At 40.8% G+C, this 12,399-nt stretch overlaps 1 protein-coding gene across 1 annotated transcript; it reads left to right on the forward strand.

The window, feature by feature from the left end:
• Window positions 1-7,493: 7,493 nt before the first annotated feature.
• On the forward strand, window positions 7,494-12,152 carry LOC146579584 (N-acylneuraminate cytidylyltransferase-like). The gene is made up of 8 exons (XM_085263595.1): window positions 7,494-7,846; window positions 8,541-8,683; window positions 8,827-8,982; window positions 10,495-10,628; window positions 10,733-10,827; window positions 10,905-11,040; window positions 11,138-11,303; window positions 11,382-12,152. Exons 1-8 carry the CDS (start codon window positions 7,605-7,607, stop codon window positions 11,561-11,563), a joined length of 1,254 nt encoding a protein of 417 aa, XP_085119721.1. The 5' UTR covers window positions 7,494-7,604; the 3' UTR covers window positions 11,564-12,152.
• The last annotated feature ends 247 nt before the right edge of the window (window positions 12,153-12,399 follow it).

Consider the following 12,399-nt stretch of genomic DNA (forward strand, 5'->3'; position numbering starts at 1 on the left):
CAAAGTTCAAGCCTTCATAGAAAAATAAGGTCAGTATTATAGAATGAAACCAAAGATCAAAGTTTTCAGGTCTAGAACATGGGAAACATGGGGTTAGTATCTTGCCCAAGAACATTTGGCATGCAGACTGGAGCAGCCTGGGACCGAATCACCTGCATCTAAAATGCCCACTGAAAAACAAACAGGCTTAAATGTGCATGGAGTTTATTTCAAGATATTGTAAGTGCCAAACTGTCATTGCTAGAATTTCTTAGTGCAGATGCTTTTGTCTTGTTTTATTAGAAGTTTATACAATGAAAATCTTTGCATATAAAAGTTGCAAATCAGGTTTGTTCATTTGCATCAAAGGTCATGCCTTTAAAGACAGAACTAACTGTCAAACTGTCCCTGTGCCTTGAGTGTTGCCTTGCCACTGCTTTGCCCTTTTTGCCGTGTGTCATTTCCATGCCCTCTCTCATTTCATAGACTGCATATCCTTGATTCCCCTCTTTACGTCTTAGTCCCAAAGAAGATAAGGATGCACAAATAATTAACTGACAGGAATAAATCCTGCTTTTTTTGTGTCTCCACTTGCCTGCGCCGACTCATCTCTAAAGTATTCATCTACTTGTCACAAACACACCTGACTGAAAAATGTCACCAATTCCACCTGTGCAACCAGATAATCAGGATTTCCACACCTCCTAAGTCAGGTCAATGACATTTATTTGTTATTGTCTGTTAGTAAATCTCTTAAAATGAATGGATGAATGAAAAAATGAAGGCTACAAAATGTTTAAACGGCTTTAAATGTGTCAGCAATGCAGAGATGATAACCTGCTCCTGAATACATCCAAGAAAAAAGAACTGATCACTGACTTCAGGAAGAAAAAAACAAGACAATAAGCCTTTAAATATCACCGGGGGACTGTGGAGAGGGTCACAGACCTCTGGTTTCAGGGACTTTACATCAAAGAGGATCTAACCTGGAGTGTAAACATCACAGCAGACATAGCAGAGACTATACTTCCTGGGGGTCCTCAGGAAGAACAAGTCTCTCTGAGATTGTTTTGTCCTCCATAAAGAGCTTATTATTTACATGACTTGAATCTTCTTTAATGGGGCATCAATGTACGAGCATTAAACACAGCAGCATCTATTTGAATCTGCTCTGTGCACAAATGGGTTGGGAATAGCTGTTGTAATTTTTTTCTGTTTTTATATATTATGTAGCTTATAGTTTCTTTGGGGGTTTTTTATGACCGCTGTGAGTGATCTTTGCACTGTTGAGATCTTTGCACTATATTAAGTTGCACACGTTAAACATTACAGTGAGAATAAAGACACATTCTAACTGACACTGGTAATGAGGAGGCCTCTGTGCCCGTCCAGCATGCTGACAATGAGGCTCCCAATGCAGGAATATGATGTTGGATATAGTGACCTGTCTCTAGTAACACTGTGCCAAAGATCATCTTTCTGTCACACACAAGTCAAAGTGAACTAACAGAACTATGCAAACTGAGACACACCGATGATATTAGTTGTGAATGTACGAATGCAATACGTTTGTGTATTATCTGAAATCAATGGGTGGGTATTTTAGCAAATGTGCAATGATTGTGTCCATAGTTATTGTGTAGCAGCTTATTGTTTTCTTTCATGGTCCTGGGTCCAGTAATTTAGAGTTAGTATCTTATGTTCAGTCTTGGTAATATTAGTATGTTGTTATTTTCCCTGATCATGAATTATATAAACTTTTTGCGGTCTGTTTACTCTCTAGTCTAATCTCTTTTTGTGATTCGACGTCTGTCTCCCCAGTCAGGTCCCGTGCCTGTCTGGTGTTGATGTTCCTTTTTACTATCCCTGTCTTGTCAGTTAGCATCTGTTCAGCTGTGCTCCAAGGTGTGTCCATTCTGCCCTACTCTCCTACTGTGTTTATATATCTTTGTCATGTCCACCCTCATTGTCTGTTGGTCTGGTCTGTTATTGTGTTTGCTTTTGTTTTCTTTGCCTTTTGCTAAGAAAATAAAAGCTGTCATTTTAAGTTTTTGTCTGTTTGCAAGTCCTACACGCTGGGTTGATTCTCTGCTTGCCAAACCCCCTCCAGCACATTTTTAATCTTTGTGCTTAACTAGACCAGCCTGCTTTATCAGTACATCTCCGGGCCCACCTCTACTGAGATGTTTCTTTACTATTAAGAGTGTTTTCCCCTTCAGCAAACATCAAACTCACAGAGTTTACTCTCCAGAGTTATGCAGGGAGTTAAAAACCTTCAGGCTCACTGATTTTCATTTGGATACCCAGATTCATATTTCACAGACACCTAACCTTGTAAACTATACAGTTGTAAGGAGGTCCAATACTTTATTTAATCATATTTTTTTAAAAACCCTAAATGTCTAAATTTTATTTTAATGATTCTTACTGCGTTTATTTTTACAAGAGGTGTCATAATCCTATAAAGAAGTCTTCAGTTCCCTTAAAAGGCTTTACTACTTTCCTTTAAGGATGTGCGTAAATGGCATTAAACTTGGAGCCATCTGGCAAGGATTTAACCTTTTGATCTAACCAATAATTCCTTCTCATCTCCTCATAAGTTAAACCGTCATCAATTCATTGAGAGCTTTAAATGGACAAACTCGTCCCTGTGGCATGCAGACAACTGAGCACAGGATAAACTCACAGGGAGGAGCCGGAGGAACAAAATTGCACACACACAGGACTGACTGGAAAGTGCAAAGAAGTGTAAGTGAAACTACTCTGGCTGGGTGAAACGGATAATGATGAAGGAAGGAGAACAAAGGTGAGGAAGAAAAACAAAGCAAGTTACCAGCAAACATTTTTAAAAATAAACTGGAGACACCGGAGACACCAGAGACACCAGAAACGATGATTGAATACAGAAACTAAATTCTTAACAAATGCTGACGTAATGGCAAATCCTTTTTTTTTTTTAGCTCTAATTTAATTTTGATCCCAAAATGCACAGAAATTGAAAACACTTAGCCTATTGTCGGCTATCCAAAGCCTTATAGTGGCAAATATTCTTTAAAGCACTCATTAAGTAAAAGGCACTTGGAGTCCTTTTTGGTAAAAACTACAGTTCCCAGTTATTTTGGGAAAGAGAGCTATTTGTCTTTCTATCCAGCTTCCCTGATGTGATTTTTCAATATGACAGATCATCAACATTCGGTTGTTTCTGCATGAAGAACCAATACTGAAACAGCAAAAGTGACAATTGTGCTGTTTATCGTTCATTTTTTGTGCAAGTTGCCTGACGACTGCAGGTGCATCCGCAAATGTCATTTACCAGCCACTTTATTAGGCACACCCTTGCCAGGTTGGAGCTTCTTTGTGGCACTTGACATGACAGCAGCTGACAGTTATTGCAGATTTATCGGCTGCACATCCACAATGAGACTCTCTTGATCCATCACATCCCGAAGGTGCTCTAGTGGACTGAGATCTGGTGACTGTGGAACAAATGTGATGGACATGGTCAGCAATCAATTCTCATGTAGGCTGTGGTGTTTAAATGATGCTCAATTGGTACTAAGAGACCTGAAGGGTGCCATGAAATATCTATCAACATCATTACACCATCATTACCAGCCTGAGCTATCGATAAAAGCTAGGATGGATCCATACTTTGATTTTGTTTATGCCAAATTCTGTCCCTACCATTCAAATGTATCAGCAGAAATTGCGACTCATCAGACCAGGCAAAGTTTTTCCAGTCTTCTATTGTCCAGCTTTGGTGAGGTTGTATCAATTGTAGCCCGAGTTTCCTGTTTTTAACTGACAGGAGTGGCACTTGGTGTGGTCTTCTGCTGCTGTTGACCAGACCAGAGATGCTCTTCTGCACCAAATGAGTGGTTATTCGAGTTACTGCTGCTTTCCTGTCAGCTCAAAGCAATCAGGCCCCTCTCCTCTGACCTCTGGCATCAACAATTCCTCAATTTTGGAAATGTTCTCTTTTCAGACCATCCTCTGTAATCTTTTGACATACTCACACCACTAACTATGTCAAGTTCAAAGTCCCCTTTCTTCCTCATTTTGATGCTGGGTTTGAATCTAAACAGGCTCTGTTGACCACTTATGCCATGTGACTAGCTCATTAGATATTTGGGTTAACGAGTAAATGAAAAGATGCACCTAACAATGTGAGGTGTGAGGTGTAAATTACTAATCTATAAGAAAGTCTCTCTGAGGTTGTGTGTGTTTGGAGATATGGTTGAAAATCAAACCTGCTGGAGTCTCTATAGGGCTGCTTCCAGAAAGATTAGTAAAAACACTCCATGAGACGATGAAGTACAAGGTTTTTTTTTAAATCAGATGTAATATCCTGATCAATGAAAGGAAATGGGGTTGTCTCTTTTAAAAATCTAAATAGATTCATATTTCTGTATACTCTGGATTCAAACAGAGGCTTTTCGCTTTATTTCCCTCTGTCCAGCTGCTATGAGAGGAAAACCACACAGAGCAGCAGTGATGCCTTTCTAAATTCTGTTTGCACTGCAGGTGTGTGCCTTTGACTAGGATGTTTGAGTCAATATTTAATTTTTGGCATGGATGAATGGTGTTGTCTGCAAGTCCTGTTCAGCAAGTGTCCGATGGCTTTGTGATAAAAGGGATAAATTAATGATCTACTACAAAGAAATGCATGTAGCCTAAAGGAGGGGTATGAGGAAATATTACATAATGACTATAACAACAAGAGCACCCAGAGAGCACAACTGCCCTTGAAGGGCAAGAGCTAAACTAATACTTGGATGTTTTGGGATGTTTTCATTACAACATGTTGACATCCGCCTGTTTCAATTAAAATATGATAATTTCAGGTAGTTATGGCATCACCTTGATGTTGTATTACTCTTTACAATTTCTTGAAAATTTTTTCAAGGTTAGCTTTGAACTTGGGCACTAACAAGATCAAATGCTTAGCCAACGCAGGGCCTTGTGTCCTCCAAAGATGAATATGAAAATAGTATAAAATAGAATGATTTTATTCTATTCATCCCCACCACCACTGAAGGGAGGGAGCATGCAATCATGCTTCAGGTGAACACATTTCTCACATGTAAGGGTAGGCATCCATACTAGTGGTGTGGATCAGTCAATCAGTAACTCATTCCCTCCTGGCATACATCTTGATGTCAGAGAGGATGTGGCTCAAGACTGCTCCATTCCATAATCGGTATGTGTAGCCACTCTTTTCAGTTATCTCACTGAGGGTGTTCAGACCTATGTAGCACAGCAGTGGGGGCAGAGCATTTCCTCAGTAAATCCCACACTTGATGGCGACTTTTGCAATTGGCATGATTTTTATATGGATTTTTTTTCTTCAAAAACCTGGATTAATTCCATATTCAATTTTGAAGCAATAAATTGCACCAAAAATGCCAGATGTAGCAAAATTGATACAAACTAAAGCTCCTATCTGCAAACTGACTGAGGGGATTTAATAAGGCCAGTGTGTCAACCCCAAACAAACTACCGTGTAAGGGAAATTCAGGTGAGAGGAATGTAACATCAGAAAGCAGCTTTAAGTCGATTTTTATAGAAATGAATACATGTATATAAATATGCAATCGTTTCTGTCTTTACTGCGGGTCACCTGCAATACCTTCGCGGACCACTAGAAGGCGCGTGCACACTGGGGATGACTGCTTTTACATGCTTCCTGGATTTTAAAACAACCCAGCAGTAGGGTTACAGGTAGACGGAGAAATGCCAGGAGACACGGACAAGATCATCCAACACAAGATGTGCTTAAACCCTGCTGGGAAGAGGAAGGAGGGATAAAGAGCTCTGTGTAGACAGTGAGTATCATTTTAAACTTGCATGCATGGGTCAGTTTTACAGTTATGTCCAAATATATACAGATGCACCACAGCCAACAAACCCAGCTGGAATGGCATTTGTTGCGCATGGTTTTCATGCCAAAGCAGGAAAAGGATCAGTGTTGGGGTCAGTGGCGGATCTAGAGAAAGTTTCTTAGGGTGACAAAATCAAAGCCATTTCTTTACACATATGCAGGTGTTATATTCTTTGTGTACTATATCATTGGTTAAAATACATCAAGTACAGCAAGTATACACATACACAGAAATAATCTTTTTTTTCATGCTTAAATTTACAAAAAAATGTCAAAAATCTGTCATGAACAAACCTCATTTTTTCATGATTTATTAGGTTAATAACTCACACCTTCATGGCTTTTCCAGAGTTTAGCAATCAAGCACCTCTGTTGTAATCTAAATTGCCAATGATGTTGATTAATAAATAAATATAGAAATAAAAATGTTTCTATATTTATATAAATATAGAAATAATGCAGTTTCAGACTATGCGCTGAACCATTTTTTTTTTAAATGGGAGACAGTAACATAATGCAACATATGCAGTTTTTGAATTCATATTCTGCGTTAATTGTAGCTAAGCTCAAAGTCTTAGTGCTAGCTTATATTAATAAGCAATATTGTCATATGCAAAACCTGGGTGCCACACACCACCCCAGTATATCGGCCTCTGGTTGGGGCATCAGTATACACAGGTGAAATGCTTTCAATACCTTTTACCTACTCAATAGAGAAGACACAAGGCCATAAAGAGCAGTGATGTGCCTAGAGTCAAGTTCATCATTAACCGGTTTACAGTGCTGTAATTCAGACAGCAGAGCAGACATCCTGATAGAAATTCACAAAACACTTGATTTGGCTTAAGGAGACCTTTTTTGGGTACCAGCACACTGTGGAGTTAAAGCGTATGAAAGCCACAAAAAGTCTTTCAGAGGATGTGGTTATCGGTGTCAGCGGGACAATGAAAAAGGGCATAATAAAGCAGAAAATGAAGAAAAGGTGGCAAAAGCAATGGTACGAAGAAAGAAAAGGAAGATGGTTTTACAAAATCCAAAGGAAAACAGCAGAGATGAGACAGTTAAATCACAACTTAGATTTGGGCAGCAGGTTATTTTTAAGAGGAAAGAGCCATACAGGAAAATGGGACTGTAATATGGTAAATGGTAAATGGCCTGTATTTATATAGCGCTTTACTAGTCCCTAAGGACCCCAAAGCGCTTTACACATCCAGTCATCCACCCATTCACACACTGGTGATGGAAAGTTACATTGTAGCCACAGCTGCACTGACAGAGGCGAGGCTGCCGGACACTGGCGCCACCGGGCCCTCTGACCACCACCAGTAGGCAACGGGTGAAGTGTCTCGCCCAAAGACACAACGACCGAGACCTTTACAGCGAAGCGTGACTGCATGTTTTATTGCAGTGTCAGAAGCACGATGATGAAAGAAGACAACTGATCAAAAAGCTTGACGATATTAAAGTAAAACTGGACTTGGTTGATTTATTTCGCAAGAACTCAGTGAGTGAAAGCTAGCTGGCCATATTTTCGTTTTTAAGGCAGACTCGTTTGTTTGGGAGGATTTTTTTTATTTATTTCTCTGTCATTTCGGTCCACACTCCACGCCACTTGGTGGCGGTAATGCACCATTTTGCTGTTTGCTAACCGCCAGTAAACCCTATAAAGAAGAATTTGTTTCCAGCAGCTTCATTTCCTCCCTTTTGCCCCAAAAGTCTGTTTTTAACCACAAGAACCGCTTTAATGTCCGCTAAGCGAAGACACGATGACAACGATGCGGACGGAGCTGCTTCTTCCGACATGAAACAGAAGAAGAGACAAGTAGCTGCTTCTTCCAACAAGAACCAGAAGAGACATGTAGCTGCTCTCATTTTGGCACGGGGGGGAAGCAAAGGCATTCCGCTTAAAAACATCAAGCCCTTAGCCGGTGTCCCCCTCATGGGATGGGTGCTGAGGGCTGCTGTGGACTCCGAAGTGTTTGATAGGTACGTTGCAAATGTGTGACGGTGATTTCAAACTGAATTAGAGCTGCAAGGAGCTCAGATCTCTGTGTCTGCTGGACTCGAGACTCCTCCATGTCCCTGTGGAACCACCAGTTCAAATTAGATCCACATGGGATGATCATTGTACCCTACTGCGCATTTCCCTGTTTCTTATAGGTGGCTCTTTAAGTATTAACGAATGGCTCATCAATCTACTCTGAGTCGGTGTTCCAGGCTAACTGTTTTTTACGGGTTATTATTACTGGTTAGATTTGTTTACATATTCCACTCTCCGTGTTGCATCCACAGATTCGTCATATACACAATCAAGAGGGATTTATAAAAGAAGAGAAAGGAAGAAATTGGAGAACAAAGTGCTTAGAAGTAGCGCAAAGGACTATGTGTGTGTATAGAGTCCATGTGTGAGCGGTCTGAGTGATGGGGTTACTCAGCCGACTTATTTGTTGGTGGATATGTTTGCCCACTGTTATCAATTTGTCCATCTGTCAGTATGGGCCTTTATAGTGTCCGATAAATAAAAATGAAACGTGAAGAAGAGAAGCACCCTTCAACCATGCTATGAGTGTTTATATTGTGTAGTTTTTTCACCAGAGGGCTCTCTACAACTTTCTTGTTGTTGCAACATGCCTATGTGAAATGCAATAAAAACAACAACAATGCGTCTTTTCTTTCACAGTGTGTGGGTATCAACGGACCATGCCGAGATTAAGAAAGTTGCTGAGGCATGGGGTGCTCAGGTGCACCAGAGGAGTCCTGAAGTCTCCAGAGACTCTACTTCATCATTAGAAACTATCCAAGAGTTCCTCGAATACCATAATGGTAGGTACACCTGCAACCCACAGCTGCCCCTCCCCATCACGCAAAACTGCTGACGTGTCAAAGAATCAGTTTTTACGCTGTTGTTTCACGAGCATCATTCTTCTGCCACACAGTTGAAAATTCTTTGGCTTTTGTTTTCACAGAGGTGGATATAGTTTGCAACATCCAGGCTACATCCCCGTGCCTCCACCCGTTTGATGTGAAGGAGGCCTTAAAAAAGATCACAGAGGACGGCTATGACTCCGTCTTTTCAGTGGTCAGGAGACACCAGTTTCGGTGGAAGGAGGTAGATGAATTATGTAAGTTAACACATGTTTGACTGTTATGTGCATGCTGAGTTCACAGACAGTTGTTCATAGCATGCATTGTTCTTGAGCTAGTCTACAGGCCATGTTAGGTTTGGAGGTCTGAAGCGATTGGCAGCCTCTGCACACTGTGTGCCTCACCATTAGCTGAGCCTGCTCTGCGATTTTATGTGGCCTACCACTTTGTAGGCGAGTTGCTGTCTTTCAGTTGCTTCCACTTGGATATAAAACCACAAACAGCTGACTGTGAAATATTTAATAGCAAGGAAATTTCACAACTGGACTTGCTGCACAGGTAGCATCCTGTAGGTGTAATAGTAGGTGTTTGATTTTATACACCTGAATTCAATTTTTTGGATAAGTGAGTGAATAATATTGACATTATATTGTATCTGTAAATGACATTACAACAGCCTATTTGAAGTAATTTTAGACAGTCTTGGTTCGTTGATGTTTTATTTGTTGTTTTGCTAAATAGATCTATGTGCATATCTTTACAAGTTGCAGTCTGTCAGTTCTGCAAAATCTTTTTTCTTTTTTTTGTCAGTGTGGACCTACTTTGAATGTGCCAGTGGACCTCCACCTTAGTAACTTATTAACTGGGATGAAACAAATCCTACCGATGCAACTCGAATATTCTCCTGTCTGAACAAACAACTGATCACTCACGGCCTTTGAATTTTAGATGTTAGAGTGACATCAATTAATTAATTAGATATCAGTTGGTATGGTGGTATTGTGTGTAGGTTGTCTGTCACAGCAGGCCCAACTTTACATGTTAAAGTGGTTTACTGTCTTAGAGGGGCTTGGCCTCAAATATGAGGAACAACCATCTGGCTGTTTTTGTTCTGTTCCTCTAGTTAAAGCTCTTTGCATTAAACAAAGAATTTTGCTCCCTAAATTCCCACAGTCATCCTCACTGTCTAGTCAAAGACTTATAGCAATGCAGGACTATAAATGTTGCATTAGTTGATGTCTGGAAGATCAAGAAATCTTTTTAGAGTTGCTTGTTGTTCTTCACTAGAAATCTGAACTCCTGGTGTAACTGCAAAAGGCTTTCAGGAAGACTGGCGGACTGAGGAGTGGCAACGTGCTGTTCTCATTTTCATGGAAAACTTATGTACACAAGTACGGATCGGGAATGCTTTGGGCTCATGTTGTAGCTAGTACCACTTCACCAATAGAGGAAAGAATTGATTACCTGAAGGTGAAACTAAAAATGGAAAGATCGGCGAGATGAAGATCCTAGTCCTGAGTGATGAAGGTTTTGCCTTGGCTTTTAAAATTCTGGATACATGAAATACAGAAAATGAGCACTCACTATCAAATTGATAACAACCGATAACTCTGTTATTAGGTTCATTTTATGTTTTTCCTCTTTCCAAATTTAGTTACACGGCTGCTGCAATGATAGCCTGAGTTTCCACTATGTTTGATTTTTGAAACTCTATTCAGTCATATGCTTTTAATCCTTCAATTTATGTAATTGAGCGTCTTTCCTCCTAGCTGATGAAAAAACTGAGGCTATAAATCTGGACCCAGCCAACCGGCCGCGGCGTCAGGACTGGCCCGGAGAGCTGTGTGAGAATGGCTCGTTTTACTTCACCACAAAAGATCTCATTAAGACGGGACAGTTGCAGGTAATGGGGCAAAACTGTGCCTCAAGTACCAGTGCATGAAACTACACCATCTTTCATTCAGGTAACTGCATATTTTTGTCACCCTTGCATTTTCACCTCTCTAGGGCGGTAAGTCGATCTACTATGAGATGCTGCCGGAGTTCAGTGTGGACATAGATGGAGACATCGACTGGCCTGTTGCAGAACAGAGGGTTCTCAGGTGAGAAGCGCCTCTCAGTCTGCTTTTAATCAACTATCGACTCCTTTTTCTCATTTAATCTGTGCTTCCTCAATCAGGTACGGGTACCCCGGTAAGGTAGTCCGCCTGCTGTTCTGCAATGTTTCTGCATGTTTAGCAGAAGGAATCAACGCTCTGTCTAGTAATACCAGAAACACATCTGCTATTCACATGCTGCAGGAAAAACAAGTGGAGGTTGGCTTTTTTTCATCAGCTGTCTGAACAGAATTGAGTAAACTGACCCGTCATGTATAACATTGCCCACAAACTGCCCTCTGTCTTGTTTCACAAGGTCATTCTGTTGACCTCCAGTGATGACGCTGTGGCCCAGTCTTTGGCTGCCAAACTTCAAAAAAGGACAGGGTGCCAGGTCATGGAGGTGGGAAAGAAGCCGCTGAACGATTTGCAAGAGGTCATGAAGAACAAGAGTCTGGACTGGAAACATGTGGCATTCATGGGTAAAACAACTGCACTCTTATTTCTTGAGAGTTATCATTTCAGTTTAGCCTCACTATGTTTTTCTGTTCCCCCATCAGGTTTTGATCAAGCAGATGAGAAATTGCTGAAGCTGGCAGGTTTGAGTGCAGTACCCGGGGATGCTCCAGAGTTGGCCTCAAAGGCTGCAAAGTACATCTGCCCCCTTTCTAGGGGATCGGGAGCTGTGTGGGATTTTGCTGAGTACATTCTCCTGCAGAAACCAATGGCAAAACCTCAGTAGGACCACAGAATTTGTAAGAACTTCTAATGGCAGATTAATTTTGACAAATGGAAGAAATCAAAATAATTAAAATTAGTCATGTATATGTTAGAAATGTCAAGAGACGGGTTTGTAGTAATGGTAAAAAAGCAGATCCTCATTCAATTCTAAGGGGGGTTTTTTAATATCAGGACATAATAAAATAATCATCTGGTCCTCACCAGTTGTTAAAAATGGGGAAAGGCAACTTTGGATGTGTAAAAACACACAGCCTACTACACTTTGTCCCAATTTAACAGAAGCTAAGCCAAAATGCAGGAGGTTAGCAGCACCTGCTAGTCAAATTCATTTGATTAATTTATCATCAGCATGTGTGTGGACCTCTATAAAAGCAGAGGTTTGACCATTTTTAAGGTCCAGAGCTCTCACCTGCGAGTTAACACAATGCCACACGCTTCCCAGAAGTTGACGTCTCATGATCCCAAGGTCGGACTGTGCGATGTTCAAAGAGTGCAAAAAAACAAACAAACAAAAAACAGAAAAAGACTTGACGAGTATGGCTTGTTTGGAAGGGTTGCTAGCAGAAAGTCTCTTCTGCTTCTAAAAACAATGTGACAGCATGGCTTAGGTTGATTAAAGTGTATCTGAACAAGACTTCTGACCCGGCCAAGGTGGAGATGTTTAGCTATAATGCACAGCACCATGTTTGGAGAAAACGAGCACAGCATCAGCAGAAACACGAATCAGCTGTCAGACATGGTGGTGTGTACCAAACTATTCAAATGTGAGGCCATCTGTCTTTACTGAAACTAGGTCTTGTGTTGCAGAGAGTTAAAGTCCAGCTCTGAACCCTTTAA

Source organism: Mchenga conophoros, linkage group LG3, assembly GCF_057382185.1.
Source record: "Mchenga conophoros isolate Kocher_MC1m ecotype Shallow Benthic linkage group LG3, M_conophoros_male_GT1.1, whole genome shotgun sequence".
In the NCBI taxonomy this organism is placed as follows: Eukaryota; Metazoa; Chordata; class Actinopteri; order Cichliformes; family Cichlidae; genus Mchenga; species Mchenga conophoros.